The sequence below is a fragment of the Pseudochaenichthys georgianus genome, chromosome 21 (assembly GCF_902827115.2).
Source record: "Pseudochaenichthys georgianus chromosome 21, fPseGeo1.2, whole genome shotgun sequence".
Taxonomy (NCBI): domain Eukaryota; kingdom Metazoa; phylum Chordata; class Actinopteri; order Perciformes; family Channichthyidae; genus Pseudochaenichthys; species Pseudochaenichthys georgianus.
The window spans coordinates 1,025,345-1,046,977 of record NC_047523.1 but is presented as its reverse complement, the minus strand read 5'-3'; the positions used below and the strand labels follow the sequence as shown (position 1 = coordinate 1,046,977).

Sequence of the window (21,633 nt, the reverse complement as noted above, 5' to 3'; positions counted from 1 at the left end):
GGACTGGCTTACCTAAAGCCAGTTGAGTAGCACTTGAAATGTTTTTGCTCTATGAAACCTGATGTACTTATATTATTCTGTTTTCTTCAAGTTTTTATGTTGTTGGTCGAACGCACTTATTGTACGTCACTTTGGATAAAAGCGTCAGCTAAATGCAATGTAATGTAATGTAAAAAACTACTTATTTTGAAATAACCAAGGTCACACAATTGCCCAAACACAAACAAGTAGAAGGAGGACGGTAACATGTCAGTGTTTTACAGTGGAGACTAAGGACCTTGGCTCTGGGAATATAAAGCGTTTAGTTCCCCCATGTAAAGGGCTGTCTCACACCAAAGTTAGGCGGATCAAATGTTTTTAGGCGGTCATTTCTTAGGTGTATAATAAAGGTTTTGCTGGTGCATCCGTCCACAGCAGTGCATTACTTATCTTCCGTGTAGTTCTCCTGTCATCCACTGTAGGTACACCTCATATAATCCCACTTCAAACACTAAACTATTCATTTTCATACAACAGAATGTGTTTAAGTAAAGACAGCATGTGAAATGATTCCGATGCTGCAGAGGGGAGAGCTTCTCTCCCCAGCAGAGTGAACATCCGCTCACACATTCAGGACTGCAGGCACTGAGTTATGCACTCTGACATTGTTCATGGCATGTTTCCTGTTAACTCTTTCATGAGGGTGTGCTGCGGCCATGACAGACTACCTGCACTCTTTATCGTGAGGCCCAAGGTGAAGAAACAAATGAAACGTTAAATTGAAATCTCAAACAATCAATACAAACAAATGTGGCTGATTTGGTTCGCCGAGTGCTCTATTTATCAGCATGACTCATTGTTTTTCAGTCTTTTTTTATTCATAATCATCACTAGAGGACAATCACAATAACCCCAAAAGCTCAACCCTGCCCTTTCCCTTTTAAAACAGCGAAAAATAACAAGTACAAGCATTACAAAATCCATCCTAAGAAGAAAATCAGCTGAAAGGAAAACAGAAAGAAAGAGTACAAGACATCCAGGTCAAATCAATCCGTCCCAATAGACTAAACTATCTATGAGATGTGACATCTCAAAAATATATTTATGTACACACTCTGCTGTATTGTACTGTACAAAACACTTGACACCTTCCCTGTATACATGCAAACACCTTACTGTGAAACTGTCCGATCTGAGTCAGCATTATTATCCGCTGCAGGTAAGTATTCTTTTCTTAAATAAGAGAATTTCCAGAAATAAGGAACATGTCTCGTGACTTCAGACAGCTGCTGAGTCACGTGGAGTCACAGCGAAAACATCTCGTACAAGATCCAAAGGGATAGTTCTAGATTCTGTGTGACGTCCTTATGAAGTCAAAACACAAGCTACAGGTGATGAAGGTCAACAAGCCAAAGGCTGACCCAGGATCAGCAGCACAACTTATTCTGGACACCTGAAGAAAGGCGCACCTAACATGTTTTGAATACTTGTATCGCTTCACCGTTTGGCTCTTTGAAATCCAGTGGTGTAAAGTAACTAAGTGCTGTACTTAAGTACCATTTTCAGATGCTTGTACTTTACTTGAGTATTCCAATTTGTTTTGCTTTTTTGTACTTCTACTTCACTACAATTCAGAGGTAAAGAGAGTACTTTTACTCCACAACATGTATTTGATACCTTTAGTTACTTTAGTGTTGAGTCAGACTTTAGTTCCACCTGGAGTAAATTCACTGACAAAAAGGAAATCTAGACTTTAATTAAATGTATGATGTCAACAAACGACACCTAAGTGTTTTAGGTTAGTTGAAACCAAAAATAATATGTTTAAATACAACATATTTTAACTTAATACTATTGCTTTCAACTAAACGTATACACACATGATGTGTAAAGTGTTGACATAATACATGTAATTAAAGACAGCATTTGTTCAGTATCAGTCTATCCTTCAGCAAACAGTCATTCAAACTACCGTAGCTCTGCCTCATCAACATTTAACATATATACATGATTCTGACATTTACCAATTTGCATAATGAGTACTTATACTTACAAGTATGTGTTGATGCTAATACTTTTCTAATTTGAATAGAGTAACATTTTGAATGCAGGACTCTTACTTGTAACATAGTATTCTTACACTTTGGTAGTTCTACTTGTACTAAAGTACCAGCTCTGAGTACTTCTCCCCCCTCTGTTGAACTGTCACTAGACTGCATTGTAAAGCAGTCATTACCCCTGCAGACCCTGGGGGTTGCTGGCATGTCATTGGTCTGTTAGTTACTTTGGGTTTGAGTTACTTTGGGTTTCTGTTTGATGGAGTCACCAAAGTTTCACAACATCAAAAATAAAGTAACCAATCCAAGCAGAGATTCGATAGCAGCTCCTGGAATACAATATATGTTCTGTAGCTCTGTGGGGGGTCGAGCTGGGGGTAGGGGTTCTGGGTGGGCCTTCTTTTTGGGGTCTTAAATATGATTGGCTGTGTCCCTTGTCCAGAACAATACATTCCCCAGCTTCCTGTGTGTTCCTGAACCTAGCACTCTGACTAAGAAAAGCAGTGCTGCAAGAAGTACTCACATCCTTTACTCAAGTAGAAGTACACATCATTGGTCTCAAAATACTCCACTGCAAGTAAGAGTCCTGATTTTAAAACGATGTTTAAGTGAGTATCAACAGTAAAAGTATTTGTTGTGCATAATGGATATTTGTTACAGTATTATATCATCATAGTTATTATTGTATCCTGTTTCTATACATGTGAGAGCATTTTTATATTTTAGTTGGTGTTGACCAAATTGAAATACTTTAAGTAGTACAGTACTGCATTATATCATTACATGTGTACAAAGTAACTGAGTGTTCAAATAAATAGAGTGGATTAAAAGTCCTCCATGTGCCTATGAAATGTACAGAAGTAGAACTACACATTAGCATTACATGGAAAAACTCAAGTAATTATAAATATGTCAAAAAATTACATAACAATACTAAATGTAATGTACTTAATATTCTCAGTTATTTTCCACCACTGGAGATAAGTAACTCATAGAAGCCCACGTCAAAACATATACGCTATCCCTTTAAGTGTGAACCACAGTTCAGTCGTGTTCATACCGTGGTACGCGTCTTGTTCCTAAGCGTACAGCTGCTGCCGTGTCGTAGCTGAAGCTGAACTGATGAAGGAGTCATGTCTCCAGGACCTGAGTCCACCAAGGTGAACATGACACTGCTAATGGATGACTACCACTGCCAGCAAGTAATATTACAGTATGTTGAACATCATAAGGCATTGCACATGTCTACTCAAGACCCCTGTACAATCAAGTGTGACCGATAAAGACTTATATTAAGGGTGGGCGATGGGGGGGTTCAGCAGGAAGTAGCTCGTATTCAGGGTGGGCTCTGTTGTGGTGAACTTGAGTGACTAAACATGTCCTCTTTATCTGTGCAACAATACATCAACCAAAGGAGAGGTGAGTTCAAGTGTGCAGCTGCGTCCTTCCTCTGCACGAGTTACCACCAGGGACTAAGATGTGGGATGTGTGAGGGGGAAGAACCATGCAACGTGGAGGATCTCTTCTGTGCGCGTTGCCAAGAAACGAAGCGTCCAAAGATGGAGACGACTGGAGGCCAGTTCCCGCCTCAACGCAAGTGTCACTGTCGTGTCCTTCAGTTATCCTTTCAACACACTTACACGTACACACAGTCACACACCGGAGTGCTCACACACACAGCCGCACACACACTTTAGGAGCATCAGCAGCTCTAACCCAATGTCCATGTCTCGCTAAACACTTGGTCCAATAAGGCCTTGACGGATTTGTGCAAAATCCTTCAAGCTCTGCCAAAGGTCCGACCCTCAAAGCCTCCCCCTACTCCTCCTCCTCCTCCTCTTCGTCATCGGGCAGCAGTAGGAGCTCCTCCTTCAGACACTCCCTGTAGAAGCTGGTCAGCGTGGCGTAGAGGTGCACGCGACTCTGCTGGGACAGGAAGTGGCCCTCGTCGGGGTAGATCTGTGGGGCGGAGGGAGGCTTTATTATCATATGCACAGTAGCTACAGCCTGACAAGGACGCTCTTAAGGCCTCCAACAATGCAACACAATATATAAGACATATAACAATAAAACTAACAACAAACAATAAAAATAGAGCACGAAGAAACAGAGTAGTAAAACATTGTGCAGGATCAACGTGCTGATTCATTTTTTAATCCAGGATTATATATGTAAACAAAATAGGATAACCTTAGCAGACAGTACAATGAGATGCTGTACAGTGAAATACAGTACAGTGTGTTGCAAACAGATGGCTGCTGGAGGCGCTCAGAGCTCGGGCTAATGCCTTAATAGCAGTCTGATGGCCTGTGGGATTACACTTGATTAGAGTAGAGTAAATGAGTGCCCAGAGGTTTATCCACACACACAGTGGACCCGGGGAGTCATGGCAATGGGCAGGGGTAGACAGATGTATGGAGGGAACTGGAAGCAGTGCTGGGGCAGCCCTCTTAATCCCTGTGAGAGCTGCTCAGCAAGCCCACATGGCTCGAGTACAACAGTACAGTACATGTACTTTTTCTTTTAATGTTTAATTGAACTATTCATATCTTAAACTGCACTGTAACTTTTATCCATGTATTTTTCCTTTTAATGTTTATTTTATTAGCTTTTCTTTTTTATGCTTAATGTCTTTCATTTGTTGTAAAGCACTTTGAATTGCCTTGTGTTGAAAAGTGCTATATAAATAAACTTGCCTTGCCTTACAATATTGTCTACGTTGAGCAACATAGAACATGTGCATGTTGCCCCCCATTGTACTAACTACAGCGTTCAGAACGGGCCCGGCGATACACACCTGCATTGAGTAGTTTGCTCCAACTTTCACCAGGTTCTTCACGAGCTCAGCAGTATGCTGGAAGTGGATGTTTGCTGGGAAGGAAACAAAAGGAAAGATGTCAGCAGATTCAGTGTGAATACTAACCGAGAGAGAGGAGACACAATCAGATGCAGGATGGAAAGTCCGACATGCATGATTCACCAGTGAGCGTGTGTCTCTGGGAATCGCAGCATCAATTTAGATAACCCACTTTCCCTTTTATCTTTTGATTAAAACACATTTGGCCAATTAGGTTCCAGGATTGCATGCTTCTTTGTGCTCAGCAGCGATGCACCACGGATACAGTGTTTCCATTCAATCACAATGTACTGCCTCTCACCATCTGCTGTGCCGTGCACCAGCATCAGCGTCTGCTCCTTCAGCGCCTGGACACTCTGCAGCACGCTGGAGAACTGCGGATCAGAAAAAGTGGTGAGATAGTAGATTGATAGATCTGCTGACTGCCATTAAGGAAAGAAAGCAGTACGATTGGATGAAAGACATGCGGGACATTCCGTTATACCCTGGTTACGGGCCCCTAACCCTAACCCAGTGTCTAACCCAGTTACAGACATTTTAGGGATCAATCTACCATTCAAACATTTAGTATTCTTCTGTGCATGTAATATTACGGTCTCAGGGATGGGAGGGTTACTTTAATAGTATTCTGTTACAATTACTTGTTACCAGTAAAAAATATAATCAGTAACATGATCGAATATCTCAAATAAGCAATCTATCCTTATTACTTAAAAGAGAAGATAAATGTTACTTATGTTACTATGTTGTAACTTATCCAACATAGAAAGTATTTTTGTTTAGCAAATCAGCAGTCGACCTACTGTACTCAATGTAATAAAGAAGAAGAATGAAAGTAGCCTAAATGAAAACCAAAGAGTGAATGCAGGCAGTCGTGGATAACAATAGTGTGGGATATAAATGCTTATCACATGAGATGTTGTCTCATTAACCCTCCTATTGTCTTCGTCCCCCCCCCCTTGCTTTGGTCCTGTGTTAGCTGCTATTACATGAACACACAAACCATTCATCATCACCACATTTCATTTAACACCCTTTCAAACGGTACATATTGTATCAGAGTACTGGTACACATGAACAACTGCAGTACATATACAAAGAACAGACACTGAACATGTACTGGTGAGCCAGGTGTGATCCATGTGGGGGAGGGGTGCATAAGAGCGGGACATGTGTCAAATTGTTCTGTGTCTGTGTGTGTGTGTGTGTGTGTGTGTGTGTGTGTGTGTGTGTGTGTGTGTGTGTGTGTGTGACCGAGAACACCATGGTGTTACAAAGTTGACTAAATCATCCAAAGTTCAATGAAAGTGTGATCAGCACTTGTATATGTTCAAATGTCTCCTGTGAAGGATATCATGAAGCCTGAATGCACTCGAATGTAAAACTAAAAAGTTATGATTGATGAAAGTAGTAAATGAGTCAGATTTGACCCGAACACAACAGGAGGGTTAAGATCAAATCAAATCAAGTTTTATTTATATAGCACATTTATAAACGATGTCTGGTGGAGCCAAAGTGCTGTACATATAATAAAAATAGCCTACAGTAGAGACACTTTACAGCAAATACAACATCACAGATGGTGCAGAATATCAGTGTGAGAAAAACGACACCCTCTGTCCTCAGACCCTCTATCCTTAGACCCTCTGTCCTCAGACCCTCTGTCCTTAGACCCTCTGTCCTCAGACCCTCTATCCTTAGACCCTCTGTCCTCAGACCCTCTGTCCTTAGACCCTCTGTCCTCAGACCCTCTATCCTTAGACCCTCTGTCCTCAGACCCTCTGTCCTTAGACCCTCTGTCCTCAGACCCTCTATCCTTAGACCCTCTGTCCTCAGACCCTCTATCCTTAGACCCTCTGTCCTCAGACCCTCTGTCCTTAGACCCTCTGTCCTCAGACCCTCTGTCCTTAGACCCTCTGTCCTCAGACCCTCTGTCCTTAGACCCTCTGTCCTCAGACCCTCTATCCTTAGACCCTCTGTCCTCAGACCCTCTGTCCTTAGACCCTCTGTCCTCAGACACTCTATCCTTAGACCCTCTGTCCTCAGACCCTCTGTCCTTAGACCCTCTGTCCTCAGACCCTCTATCCTTAGACCCTCTGTCCTCAGACCCTCTGTCCTTAGACCCTCTGTCCTCAGACCCTCTGTCCTTAGACCCTCTGTCCTCAGACCCTCTGTCCTTAGACCCTCTGTCCTCAGACCCTCTATCCTTAGACCCTCTGTCCTCAGACCCTCTGTCCTTAGACCCTCTGTCCTCAGACCCTCTATCCTTAGACCCTCTGTCCTCAGACCCTCTGTCCTTAGACCCTCTGTCCTCAGACCCTCTATCCTTAGACCCTCTGTCCTCAGACCCTCTGTCCTTAGACCCTCTGTCCTCAGACCCTCTATCCTTAGACCCTCTGTCCTCAGACCCTCTGTCCTTAGACCCTCTGTCCTCAGACCCTCTATCCTTAGACCCTCTGTCCTCAGACCCTCTGTCCTTAGACCCTCTGTCCTCAGACCCTCTATCCTTAGACCCTCTGTCCTCAGACCCTCTATCCTTAGACCCTCTGTCCTCAGACCCTCTGTCCTTAGACCCTCTGTCCTCAGACCCTCTATCCTTAGACCCTCTGTCCTTAGACCCTCTGTCCTTAGACCCTCACATCGTACAAGGAAAAACTTCCAGTCGGTTAAGATGCCAGTATAATAACAGCTGGGTGGCACAGCTCGCACTGAACGTAATGCTGTTTCCCTTTTCTGCTTTTAATATAACATTTTTATAAGGAGTGCAAACATTTTCTGAACTATACAGAACTTATTCTTAACTGGAAGATTAGCTTCAGCTTCCCTTGAGACCCATGCAGTGCTGTAATGTGAAAGCTTGTTCAACATGGAGTTACGGATGATATGTAACAGGGTTACGTAATCAGGGTACTGCAACACGGAGTCCCTGACGGGTACATCAAACACATGTCATCAGAATCAGGTCATTCCCAGGTACGTCTACACAAGGGATTTGCTTTGCTGTCTGATGGTTGGAAGATTAACAATCTAAGAAAATAAGTTGTAAGAGTAGGTACAAAAATATAAGCATGAGAAAATAAATATTTTAAAGAAACTATTCAGCATTAAAGAAGAAGCACATTTAAATTTAAATATACAAAAGAACCTCAAAAACGAAAATTCTTAGGACAATGAACGACTGTACTGTAAATGACAAACTATTATTATATTTTAAAGTTGAGGGATGGTGAAATATATTCAGAGCTGAGCATGAACAGGGCAAATGATACATGTTGTAATCAGATTACTATTATGTTTCCAAAATCGGGGATTACTAACAGGATTACAATGTTCCTCACAAAGTGAAAAAGAGCATATTGTGCTTGTATGAACATTTCTGTGCAGAAGTAGCATGTCTGTCGTCTTACATAATACCCTTAATTAAAAACACCTCTTATTGATTGTTATCTTTTATTCATTTGATATTAAGGTAATCCAAAAGTAACAGAAAGTAATCAGGTAACATTACTTTTAAATGTTGATACTCAGATCCGGTTACCGATTACATTTTGTAAAGGTAGCTATTATAATAAAACAAATTGAAAGTAACCCTCCTACTGTATGATGTTGTTCTTTATTTTAAAATGAATTGTACAAATTGTTATCCTGCCAGAAATCCCAATTTATAAAACAGAAATGTGACGGCAAACTAGAAAAGTGTTTTAGTGATGTCACTGTAAGGATTTAGAGTTAACTCTGCTTCTGCTTCCTGATGCTGTCACCCTGTCACATGACTCCATCGCTCCCTGTCCAAGCTGAGAGATAACACATGTTATAGCAATAGTGCAGACATACTGTTTAATGCATGTTTGCTGACAGCAGTGCATCACAGATGTGTTGTCTGGTTGTTAACAATGTGCTCGCAAAACATCCGCCTGTTCTCTATCGCTATGGAAACCCCTCTGATAGCAGAACATCTTTCTGCGGGCCCTGAAGGAGGGGCAGGCAACCCTTTTGCAGCAGCTTACACAAGAGAAAAAACCTCGACCTGTGTTCTGACACACTGGTGCCGTTTCCAAAGAGAGTTGAGCGACACACATCCTACCAGAGCGTGAATGAAACAGAGGGTGAGCCTCGCTGCTCTGATAGCAGCGTTCAGGATCAGATGAGCCGAAGGTGTGTCAGGGATGCTTTCAAACAAGTGAGGGAGGAAGTAAACACGCACCTGATATCTGCTGTCATCCCGTAATGGCATGCCCAGGTATCTCTCAGAGAACGCTGATGCTGTGCAAATGAGAAGTGATATGTGTTAACAGAGGGGACGCAGCTCCAGCTGAGTGACTTCCTGTCAGCCTCAGCTCACAGGAAGCTTCAAACATTTTGTTACCTTTCTGGAAACCTGTTATTTAAGATGTACTTAGTTCCATTGAGTCACATGTATAATGTGGTGGTGGTGTCCTCAGCAGTGCACATACAATGAGTTATTCCTGAGAGACCTACTTCATCTCTCCACATGTTAACATGACTAATGAGTACAAAGACAATAATCAAATATCATTTGTGAACTGTTTTTGGATCGATCTGCCCAACCCAGTCTCACGGCATTTCGTGTTCACCAACACCATTTCCCCTTTTTTTCGTGTTGCACAGCACGATTTTAAAAGCAATGTATTTCTACTGGTAACGTGTTTCCTGCCTGCAGGCTGCAGCACGTCTTTTTGTCTGGTCGGGTCGAGGAAGACCGGAAGCTGTGTGGTTCATAAAAACGTGTTCTTACTCAATATCAAGCCACAATTATTGCTTTTATTTTAAATCGTATAATTTCGGACTTCTGTTGCCGTCTGTGAAGAAAGTAAACGGGGCTCAGAGCCTCAGGATACTGAAATCTGTATTTTTAAATATTTTTTCCTTCTAATTTGTTATTCTTTTCAAAATAACACACTGTTATTTACTCACCAATAACACACAATTATCCTTGCTTTTATTTATTGGTTTAATTCCATAATCTCGGGCTTTTTTGACGTCCGCCAGGAACTGAATTTCAAAATAAAAATAACCGGAAACAGACGTAGGAGCGTAGGATGGCCGAAGACACTACTCTACCCATAATCCCCAGCTATCGTTTAGGACTACAGTTCCCGTGATTAATCTTCAAGCTACGAGCGTCAAACAGCTGTTTGAAATTGAACGAAACCACGCCAGACTATCCAAAACTGGAATCGAACGCCCCCCCAGAACTACACATGCTGGCTATTGTGTTTCGCAAAATGTTCTATGGGACGTCTACTGAACGTTTTCGTTTTTCCCACAATTAGAAGTTGCCAGTATTAAACACATTGGTGTTATCAAATGTAAAACATATAATTAATAAATGGGTGAACATCTCTTGTGTCCATAATGCGCAGCATTAATATACAGCTCATTGCTACTTTGTAATTCTACTCCACTACAATTCAGAGGTTAACCTGGTATTTTTACTCCACTGCATTTATTTGAGTTACTTTGCAGATTCTGATTAATGATGTGAAATATAAACAACCCTTAAATCAGACTTTAGTTACACCTGAGTAAAATGCAGGTAAGGTGATTGTCAAGTGCCAACAATCAGGAGAGATATTTGATAGTTGGCGCGTCGAAAGGAGCCAGTTGAGGTGGTTCGGGCACCTAGTTAGGATGCCACCTGGGCGCCTCCCTAGGGAGGTGTTCCAGGCACGTCCAGCTGGGAAGAGACCAAGGGGTAGACCTAGGACCAGGTGGAGGGATTATATCTCTTCGCTGGCCTGGGAGCGCCTTGGGATCCCCCAGTCAGAGCTGGTTGATGTCGCCAGGGAAAAGAAAGTTTGGGGCTCTCTGCTGGAACTGCTACCCCCGCGACCCGACCACGGATAAGCGCGAGAAGATGGATGGATGGATGGATGGGTGCTTGAGAAGACTAAACATTTATCTGCAATTGACATGAATGGAAACGAGTAATAAAGTATATTCATTACTCGTTATTCTCTACTAATAGTTAATTAAAAACTGTATATTATGGCTATTTTGCACATCCCTTTCAAGATTTCAAGATTTCCAAAGGTTATTGACATATCATACACAACTACGGTGTAGTTATGCAATGAATGAAACACTTGGGTCACAGGTCCCTCAACAGTGCATTACAAGACATCTATCAATATGTGTGTACCTCCACCATTAAACTGTCATATTCTGCACATTTCTTATTCTATCTACATACATAAGAGTCATTTAATTTCAAACCTTTATTCAGACAGATAGGTCCCTTGAGATCATGGATCTCTTTTACAAGGGAGACCTTCATCAATTTAGTTCCACATGAAACATAAACACAACATAAAAACAAACAATAGAGGACATCATATTTACATATTCACCAACACTTACAAACACCCATCGTGTCAGAAAGCATCTCGTGCAGACGTGCCTTAAAAACATTCAGAGAAATACAATTGCTCAATTTCAATTTGGACTGTAGGCTGTTCCAAGCAAGTGGAGCTGCACATAAAAGCCGTCTTCCCTCAGACAGTCCTCACTCTCGGCACATCTAACAAGACCACATCCTGCGATCTCAGACAACAGCTGCCGCAACTTTCTGCTTTACCAGAGAACAGATGTAATACGGGAGTTTACCCAACAAAGCTTTATAGATAAACGTGTACCAGTGACTGAGCCTCCGTACAGAGAGTGATGGTAAACCTGCCTTAGCATACAGTGTACAGTGATGAGTAAGCGCTTTACAATTTGTGACAAATCTCAGAGCGCTGTGATACGCAGCATCCAATTTGCTCAGGTAATTGGCAGGTGCATTCATATAGACCAGATCCCCATAGTCCAGCACAGGTCAAAAGGTCACAGAGCCTTTTCCTGGCCTCAAGCGAGAAGCAGGACTTGTTTCTGAAAAATAACCCTAGCCTAACCCTCAGTTTTTTAAGCAGGTTATTGACATGAAGTTTAAAAGAGAGACAATCATCAAGCCAGATACCAAGGTATTTGTAACAGGCAACAACTTCAAGTTTTGTTCCTTGCGTAGTTACAATATCTAAAACAGGCTCTGGTGTCTTTTTAGCTTTTGAGAAGAGCATTACCTTGGTTTGATCCACATTTAAAAGAAGCTTTAATTCAGAGAGCTGAGTCTGAATAGCCTCCTGAATGGAGGGACCGGCACAGTACATCACGGTATCATCGGCATACAAATGTAAAGTAGCTTCAGCCACATTATCACCTACACTGTTAATATATATGGAGAATAAAAGTGGTCCTAAAACAGAACCTTGTGGTACACCATTAGAAATGTTTAACCACTCAGAAGACAGTCCATCAAAGTGAACACATTGGGACCTTTCAGAGAGGTAGTTCACAAACCACCCACTGCAAGGCTGGATATGCCTATACTGATAGCCTCTGCTTTAAAATGCGATGATCAACGGTGTCAAACGCTTTGGAAAGGTCAATAAACAGAGCTGCACAACTCTGCTTATTATCTAAAATACTAGTAATGTCATTCACCACTTTCATTGTCGCAGTGATGGTGCTGTGTTTCTTTCTGAATCCTGACTGATGTTTAGATAGGATATCATTTATACATAAAAACTCCTTTACTTGTTCACTCACAAGTCGTTCGAGCACCTTAGCCAGAACTGAACATTTAGAGATTGGCCTATAGTTATTTCAAATAGTTGCCTCCCCTCCTTTCAGTAAAGGCAAGGCATAAGCAGACTTCCATACTTTTGGAATTGTATTTGTGCTGAGGGAGAGGTTAAAAAGAGAAGTAAGAGGTGGAGCAATAAAGTCTGCAGCTATCTTTAAAAAGAAAGGTTCTAAGTTGTCCGGGTATAAAGAGTATAATTAATGTGTATAATATCAGTTAAAATAAGTGCTTCAACATAGTTAACATTGCAGGAAAGCAATATATTAGACGTTAAGTACTTTGTCAGGCTTAATATTTATCTGTAGATAGATACCCCCAAAGTTTTTTTCTTATTTAAAAGAAGACCTTAATCTGTTATTTAATGTTTAAATAAAGGTTAATTCGTTTTTCTGTTTTGCACATCCTCCTATTAATATATTTGTACATCCTGCACTAAACTGTTTTAAGTCGGACCCATTTCCGGTGAGGGTTGGCCTCCGCCAGGGCTGCGCTTTGTCACCAATCCTGTTTGTAATATACATGGATCGGATTTCGAGGCGTAGTCGTGGGGGGGGGGGTCTGCAGTTCGGTGGACTAAGGATTGCACCACTGCTTTTTGCAGATGATGTGGTTCTGATGGCTTCATCGGTCTGCGACCTTCAGCACTCACTGGATCGGTTCGCAACCGAGTGTGAAGCGGCTGGGATGAGGATCAGCACCTCCAAATCTGAGGCCATGGTTCTCAGCAGGAAACCGATGGACTGTCCACTCCAAGTAGGGAATGAGTCCTTACCCCAAGTGAAGGAGTTCAAGTATCTCGGGGTCTTGTTCTCGAGTGAGGGAACAATGGAGCGTGAGATGGGCCGGAGAATCGGAGCAGCGGGAGCGGTACTGCAGTCGCTTTACCGCACCGTTGTGACGAAAAGGGAGCTGAGCCAGAAGGCAAAGCTCTCTGTCTACCGGGCCATTTTCGTTCCTACCCTCACCTATGGTCATGAAGGATGGGTCATGACCGAAAGAACGAGATCGCGGATACAAGCGGCCGAGATGGGTTTACTCCGCCGGGTGGCTGGTGTCTCCCTTAGAGATAAGGTGAGAAGTTCGGTCATCAGGGAGGGACTCGGAGTTGAGCCGCTCCTCCTTCGCGTCGAAAGAAGCCAGTTGAGGTGGTTCGGGCACCTAGTTAGGATGCCACCTGGGCGCCTCCCTAGGGAGGTGTTCCAGGCACGTCCAGCTGGGAAGAGACCAAGGGGTAGACCTAGGACCAGGTGGAGGGATTATATCTCTTCGCTGGCCTGGGAGCGCCTTGGGATCCCCCAGTCAGAGCTGGTTGATGTCGCCAGGGAAAAGAAAGTTTGGGGCTCTCTGCTGGAACTGCTACCCCCGCGACCCGACCACGGATAAGCGGGAGAAGATGGATGGATGGATGGACTTATAGTATCTTCTTGATTTTTCATATTCTATATTTCTATCACAGACCTTCTACTTTCCCCCTATGCAAGTATGTACTCTTAATATTGTTTTAATCAAATATAACACATAAAAACAATAATTCAATAACGTGCTTTAACCACTAGGCGGTGCACACAAGGTACACACAGCCATAATAACTTTGTATTATTAGTGTAGGACACTTATGTATGTACAACATCTGAATATGTGTAGTTTTAATCATGCTTTCACATCATTTTACAGCATATTGCTATACTATTTCAGACTCAGTATTTACATTCTTACATTCAAAGAAAATCAGTAATATCTTTGAAAACTACAGTCCCTTTATATCAGCTGTGCACCGTTATGGTGTAAATATAACCTATCTGTGAACTAGATCAAAAATAAAAGTCAGCTGAATTAGTGTTGATACTGCAAGGAGACGTATTGTGTGAAGAGAAATTGAAGATGTTGTTTAATTGCTGATATATTTATGATCCACGTCAAGTATTCAGTTTCCGCGGCATTTCTTCCAGTTTTTCCAAAGGTCTTCTCATCAGGGCTCTATAAATAGAGAACTACGGCAGATCTGTAATATACAATGCAGCCGAACCGTGTATTACAATGCCGTTATGTGATGACTTTCGAAGAGAAAAGCAAGAACACTCGGAATTAAGTATTATTTTATTCTTTTAAAATGTTTTCCGGATTTCATATCATATAAACACCAAATCCCAGCATGCATTGTGGCTAAAACATCCAATCAGCGAGCTTAAACCATAGCTGAGGATCTTGGGTAATCGCTCGAAATGCCTACGTCTGTTTCCGGTTATTTTTATTTTGAAATTCAGTTCCTGACGGACGCCAAAAAAGCCCGAGATTATGGAATGAAACCAATAAATAAAAGCAAGGATAATTGTGTGTTATTGTTGAGTAAATAACAGTGTGTTATTTTGAAAAGAATAACAAATTAGAAGGAAAAAAAGATTTAAAAAATACAGATTTCAGTATCCTGAGGCTCTGAGCCCCATTTATTTTCCTCACAGACGGCAACAAAAGTCCGAAATTATACGATTTAAAATAAAAGCAATAACTGGCTTGATATTGAGTAAGAACATGTTTTTATGAACCACACAGCTTCCGGTCTTCCACGACCCGACCGGAGAAAAAGACGTGCTGCAGGCACGAAACACATTACCAGTAGAAATACATTGCTTTTTAAAAACCTGCTGTGCAACACGAAAAAAAGGGGAATTCGTGTTGGTGAACACGAATCAATAGATACAAATCGTGTTGGTGAACACGAAATGCCGTAAGACTGGGTTGATCTGCCACCTAGGAGAGGGGACTTGGTACATAAATGGTTTTATATTCTCTCCAGTAATGGTTCCTCTGAGAGGACGCCATGTGTACAATGATTAGTTTCACTCTGATTGTATCTGTTAGAGCTGTTTATTGATTTAATAATGAACCATGTTTTGTTTTTGTTTATAGTTAACTTTTTATTATTTAGTGTAATTATTTTTAGTTAATTAAAGTAATTATTTGTGCTTTTATTGTGAAGGCAGTTTTGGGCACTGGGTAATGTAGACACCTGGCGATCATGTTTACATTGGAGACAGGTGGTCTATACAGAGGAAACCATTGTTCTCCATATTTCTAAGAAATAAAAGCACAAAGCAACGTTCTTGCCTTGATATTCACTATTTTCCTGAGTAAGATCTGCGTACTGGTGCCTGCGGGGGCAGCCATTTTAGTTAAATGTAATGTTTTGTTTCTTATGATTTAGCATCTACGGTATCAGTGTTTTGTAGCTGAATACTTGTTAGCCTGCCAGGTGTTAAATCCTCCATCCTGATGCAGGGGGTGGAGGTCTGTACTCACCGTAGAGTTTCCAGTCCGTCACCGGAGACATCGCACATGCACATTTGAAGAGGCTGTCCGTGGACTTGAGCATCATTAATGCTATGTACGCTCCATAACCCTGAGCACACACACATACACATGAATGTTACTTTGAGGGGAAATCATTCAAACTCTATTTCAATGTTCCCTAAAAATTAAACAACAAAACATGTTAGCACGTTAAAGCAGGGCACTTATAATATAGTGCAATGTAAAACAAAACATTACACTTTTCCTGAACAACATTGATTTATACACCGTGTATGGATTTTGCTCTGCAGCAGCACATCCTTTGCTGCTGGCAAAACTAGACTATAATTACATGTAAAATGAGTTCAGAGCAGAACACGGCTCACCTTTCCAAACACTGCTATCCGTGTTCGATCAATATATGGAAATGTCATCATGAATCTGGAAGAAAAAGCCACATGCCATATACATTAGAACACATTAAGACCATATGAAACTCACTGCACATGGAACAATTGGACATGATCAATCATTACAACAGATTTATGGTTTACTTGGATGTCACCATCTGCTGGACTCATGGAGACGGAGTGGCTTGTGTTCAAACAACCTGGTTGGAACATAATATTAGATTGATATGGTTGGGCTGTTACCTTTAGGCATAGCATTACGTTTAGCTAATTAATGCAAGGTAATGAGTACATGTATTTTGATAAGACTGATTTGTTTTAAATTAAGTTTTCGTAATCTCTCTGGAGAGCTGTAGCTTGAGGTGAGAAACAGATGGTGGACTCTAAAGAGACAATTTGTGAGTAAAAAGTATCTTTGCTGGAAGTGAAACATTCAAGACACAATTTCTGAAGTGACTCACTGTACTAGAGCACTGTTATTTCAACCACAGGCTGGGTTTCACCTCACCTGCTCCATTGTTCACATCTCATAAACACAAACAGGCTCCTATTATGCACAATGTAGTCATATATTATGGGTACAAATGTGTACAAAATATTTCTATGATGTGTTTTGCTCAAAATACCAAACAGATCATGCATTTAGACATCCCTCATACCCCTCTATTTCAGCACTGCGGGTTTGGGTCCTTAGCTTGAAAAAGAGGGGGAGGAAACCTTAATTCTACCGGAGATAAAGCTAAGACTGCTGTGATGAAACGCCATATCATGTTCCAAACACATCAAGCATTATTTCTGAAACAGTATGGAGCTCAAATGCTTTTTTCGCGAGTTTACCAAAAGGCGAGTTTATTTCCTGCTTCTTTACACACACTCTCTCTGTACAGGTTAGCTCTGAGTGTTAGCGATGCTTGCTAATGTAAACACAGACCATATTACGTCCAAAACACGTCGTGCATTGTTTCTGATACAGCTACGTTTCTGATAGGGCCGTGGGTGTAAAGCCTGCCCACATTTATGTTTTGATTTGGGTACGGAGGAAAAGAGAGAGGGTTTTATTTTTGACACTTGAGTCTCCTGACACACATATTCATGTGTAAAAGACATACAAAAGTGCATTTTGCATGATAGGCCCCCTTTAAAACAATACAGTTGAGCTGTGAAAAAATCTCATTTAATTTCAACTAAATTGTCAAAATGCAAAGTTAATTCTTCCTATTCTTTTAATATCTCTCTACAATACTCACATTCTATTGGTAAAAGTGAAATACCTTTATATATTTTGTATGAAATATATTAATATCTCGAGTGTGGCAATCAGCACATGTATTTATAACCACATAGGTGTATGTGTTACAGTGGTTATAAATACACCTACTGTGAAAGGCTAAAGTAAAGTCGCCTGGAGCACAGAGGAACATTTCCTGCTGGCAGATGAGACATCAGAGAAATAGAAAAGGTTGTACTAAAACACATCAACGGGTGCGGACAGTTAGAATGCAAAAGAGCGATTGCACACAGCCAGCTGTGTTTCTCATTCCACCTCTAAGGACTAAATGACAGCTGTGTCCATTTCAATCACAAGTTTGTTTGTTGACAACAGAGGAGAGGAAGGCAGCAGCTGCAACAGGGAGGCCATGAAACCACCATGTTTTACTTGTTAAATATAGTTTCTGATTACATATTGTTCTTCCTAAAAGTGGTATGAACAACAATCAGGTGCAACGTGTTTTACTATTAAGAGATCATTGTAATATTGTTCCTGAGGGGATTTGCATGATGGAATATTTAAAGATGGTCCATCCTTTTAAAAAAAATCTGAAATAACAATGATACAATAGTATTTGTCCAAAGTAAGAATTACATTTCAATAAAAAAATTGTTTCATTTCAATGTTGCTTTTAAGCACGCATATGCAGCCAACGTCTTGATCATGGTGGGTGTGGATTCTTACATAACTTACAACTTTACCACAAAAAACTATTTTGATTGTGAAATGTGAACCGAAGGATCCAATATGTGAACATGACACAGGGATTTATAGAAGAATGAAGTGAATTTGATAACGTACTCCACTGCAGCGATCTGGTCCTGGACGTCCACAGTCCCCAGCCTCTGGTGGACCTCGTGCAGGACCCTCTGACCCTGGAAGCCGCTGCCCCGGCCATCCAGACGGGCCACGATGACGCTGTCTGAGCTGACCAGCACCGAGTCCCAGCCCAGAGAGAAGCGCTCGCTCACCGCCTGGCCACCGGGGGCGCCGTCTCTGTGGAGGCACAGGATGAGAGGATGAAGAAGACTCATAGGATCGCATCCAGCAGAATCAAACTGCTGGAGCTGAATGGAGCCATTGTGTGAGTAGAGGGGCTCGTTGTCAGGGAAATGACGCCAAGCGAGTGGTGTTACTGTTGATGATGCTTCCATGCACCTGCTGCAAGAAGGTGTGAAGTGTGAGGGACAACTTTCATCGACCCAAACACTCCATCAAAATGACTGAACCAAACAATAAAGTGAGAAGACTGAGGTTCAAGACAACGTCCGGAAGTGATCCTTCAGACAGTAGGCCACCCTGAACTGATAAGAGAAAATGCTTGAAATGCTTCAGATTTGGAATAAGCATTACACATGCAGTAAACGATAATGTTCCCTATTGATTTGTATACCAAGGGATGAATGTCAGAACTTCAAACAATCCCTCAGTATGTGATTCTGACATCTTGTGCGTTGGCATTACAGATGATACTTACATAAGCAGCAGTAGGCCATAGTGACGGGACTCAGAGAAGTCTGGAGGATAGGAGATCTTTAATGGTAAATCTGTAAAATAGAAAGAAAATCAATTCTATCACAAAGTCCTCTTCAGATCACAGAAAGGGAATATAAACCAATACATTCTCTCACCAAAATGTTCCATCTGCAGGGTTCTGAAGTCGGTCATCTGGATCCTTTTGGACTGCAGGGCAGCCTTCAGCAGCAAGTTGTTCTCCAGCATGTAGTAATCTGTAAAGACGGGGGATGTGTTTAAAGGATGATGGAGTCCTAAAATGGCTGCCAATAATCAAAGCGCCGCTGCATACAAATGGCCCATAATGACAAGAGGTGTAATGAGATGAAATGGGAGGTGGAGGTACGACGGATCGTTTCTGACGTCGCTTCATTTTGTGGTAAATGTAAATGTTTCGGGACGCTGAATACATTCCTGGATTTAATCTCTTGGGGGTTTAGCTGTTGTAAATAAAGGAGACCGTTTGAAATACTCAAATGTGATAAGAAAGAGGATGACATATACAACCAAAGACAAATGCAAATCACCGTGTTCCTAACAAGTGTCTTTTGAATAAAAAAAGGAGGATTTGTGTAACATAGTCAAATAAGCTGTGCTTCGGTTGTGTTCACTCGTAATAATTATGGTCATGTGTTCTGTTGTTAAACTTGTATTCAGCACATAACTATAGTCAAAATGTTTATATTTCTAAAGGCATTTTACTCCCAGCAGCCTGCTCAATCTGGCCTCAAACACGAGAGCCCAAGTTTGCTCTCCACCTGTAATAAACAATGACTCCCCAGTTCGGCCAATTCTCCATTCAAACCATCTGAGAAGCAGCGAAATGAAATGGAATTCATCCAGCACTTCTAATGGAAAACCCAGAATCAATAGGCGGCTCATTATGAAGCCGCCAGAGGCCTGGAGGTCCCAGCTGTGGATGGAGGGCCTATCCAAATATCCTCGGGCAAATTGCACAGCTGTTAACTCTCTCTTTTGGTATGGGGGGGGGGCTATGGTTACAGGCATGGATAACATGAAGAACTCCTGTGTGTGTGGCTGTGAGTGAATGCAACCATGTGTGTATGTGTGTAAAGTGGTGTGTCTGAATTATAGGGAAGTAATCCAGGCTTGTTGGCCCTCTTGATAGATGGCGCTCATTCGGACCGTTTTAATCCAGGAGAAAGCCGTTTATACTCAAAACATTCAGAACATGCAACGTTTCAATTGCAGGGAAAACGTGATCACTATATTTTCAAAACCTTATTCAACAACCTGAGCACAGTCACCCTTACACAAAAATATGTCTTTCTGCAGATTCTTTCTGTTTTTCGTTCAGCAAGACCTTAAGACATTTGAAAGATTTGAGTAAAATCATAAGTCCTCCTTTTCCCTAAAAATCGCCTAAAGCCACAACAGCAAACATGAATGGGCGAATGTAAACATAACTTAAAGGACAGAGTCGGTCTAAACTTATATAGATGTAACTAATTCATCCAAAATACCATACTGTATTTGGTGATTTACAAACCTTCTTTTGTTTACGCATAAACATGCATAAACATTAGGTTAGCTAAAGATTCTGCTTGGAACTAGCTCACGTAGAAGGAGACATGGTTACGTATCAATGTAGGCACGTACATGCTAACATTGTGACATACTGTAGAGATGTAACATCAAATATCTCAATATTACATCTTTGTTTTAAAATAATGATTGAAAGTCTTATGCTTGTCCAATCTGAACTTCTCCCTACGACCACTGTCTATACCACCGCCGCCAATAGAGGTCTCTAACAACTGAAATATAGATCCTACGGTGCTTACTGGAATGAATGAGGCTGTGTAAGATCACAGTAGGTGCTCCAGGACCTGAAAAGGAAAAAGAACAAAACATGAGTGTAATTGAAACATCATCCGATTGGACATTGTGTGTGTTATATGCAGATGATGGAACATTTGAAATCACCATTGGTTCTTCCAGCATTGTATTAGTGTGTGTGAAAGGGTTGCTCCTCTCGATCAGCCTCACAACAGTCACACACAGGAAGTCCATATCCCTACAGAACCTGTGTGCTGTCAGGTCCTCACAGAGCCTCCCTGACAGCCTCGGACTGTCAAATCCACTCGCTTATTTTCAGCATCCTTTTATGATACTTCGTCAGAGGTTAATAGGATGGCAGGTGTGTTGAATAGCTCCCTCAGCAGCCAAACACACACACACACACATTCCTCCTGCACACACACTTTCTTTGTACTGAAACTATGAAAGTAGCTTTATTTCCTCTCTTGCACTTACTGTTGTTACTGCATTAGCCTCCACCTTTGCATTCCTCGCTTCTCTCTTATGACACACAGATAAATGGTTTCATTATGTAGCTGCTATAGTAGCAAACCAATCACAAACGTTTTACGAGTGGAAATACAGGCTAGTGTTACTCCTGATGAAACGGGAGTCAGGACAACGATGTTCTGTGAACCCTCGGAAACAACAAGCTTCCTCCATTATTTCTATAGCTTTTGGGAAAGGGAACCGTTTTATTGTCTAATAAATCACTAAGCCAAACGCTTCTGAGCATGAAGCACTCATCTGCTCGAAATACATTGAAACCACAAACAATATAAAGAGTTACC

General features: G+C 41.5%; 1 protein-coding gene across 1 annotated transcript in view; it reads right to left on the bottom strand.

The window, feature by feature from the left end:
* Nucleotides 1-851: 851 nt before the first annotated feature.
* Nucleotides 852-21,633, bottom strand: part of LOC117466833 (inactive dipeptidyl peptidase 10-like) — a 67,431-nt gene continuing 46,649 nt past the window's right edge. The window contains exons 12-21 of the mRNA XM_034110309.2: nucleotides 20,827-20,871; nucleotides 19,138-19,236; nucleotides 18,984-19,053; nucleotides 18,308-18,502; nucleotides 16,213-16,267; nucleotides 15,836-15,935; nucleotides 9,098-9,156; nucleotides 5,195-5,267; nucleotides 4,834-4,907; nucleotides 852-3,995 (exon numbers count right to left, since the gene is read on the bottom strand). Of these exons, the coding sequence (XP_033966200.2) occupies nucleotides 3,855-3,995; nucleotides 4,834-4,907; nucleotides 5,195-5,267; nucleotides 9,098-9,156; nucleotides 15,836-15,935; nucleotides 16,213-16,267; nucleotides 18,308-18,502; nucleotides 18,984-19,053; nucleotides 19,138-19,236; nucleotides 20,827-20,871 (911 nt within the window). The 3' untranslated portion in view covers nucleotides 852-3,854. The remainder of the gene's footprint in view (nucleotides 3,996-4,833; nucleotides 4,908-5,194; nucleotides 5,268-9,097; nucleotides 9,157-15,835; nucleotides 15,936-16,212; nucleotides 16,268-18,307; nucleotides 18,503-18,983; nucleotides 19,054-19,137; nucleotides 19,237-20,826; nucleotides 20,872-21,633) is intronic.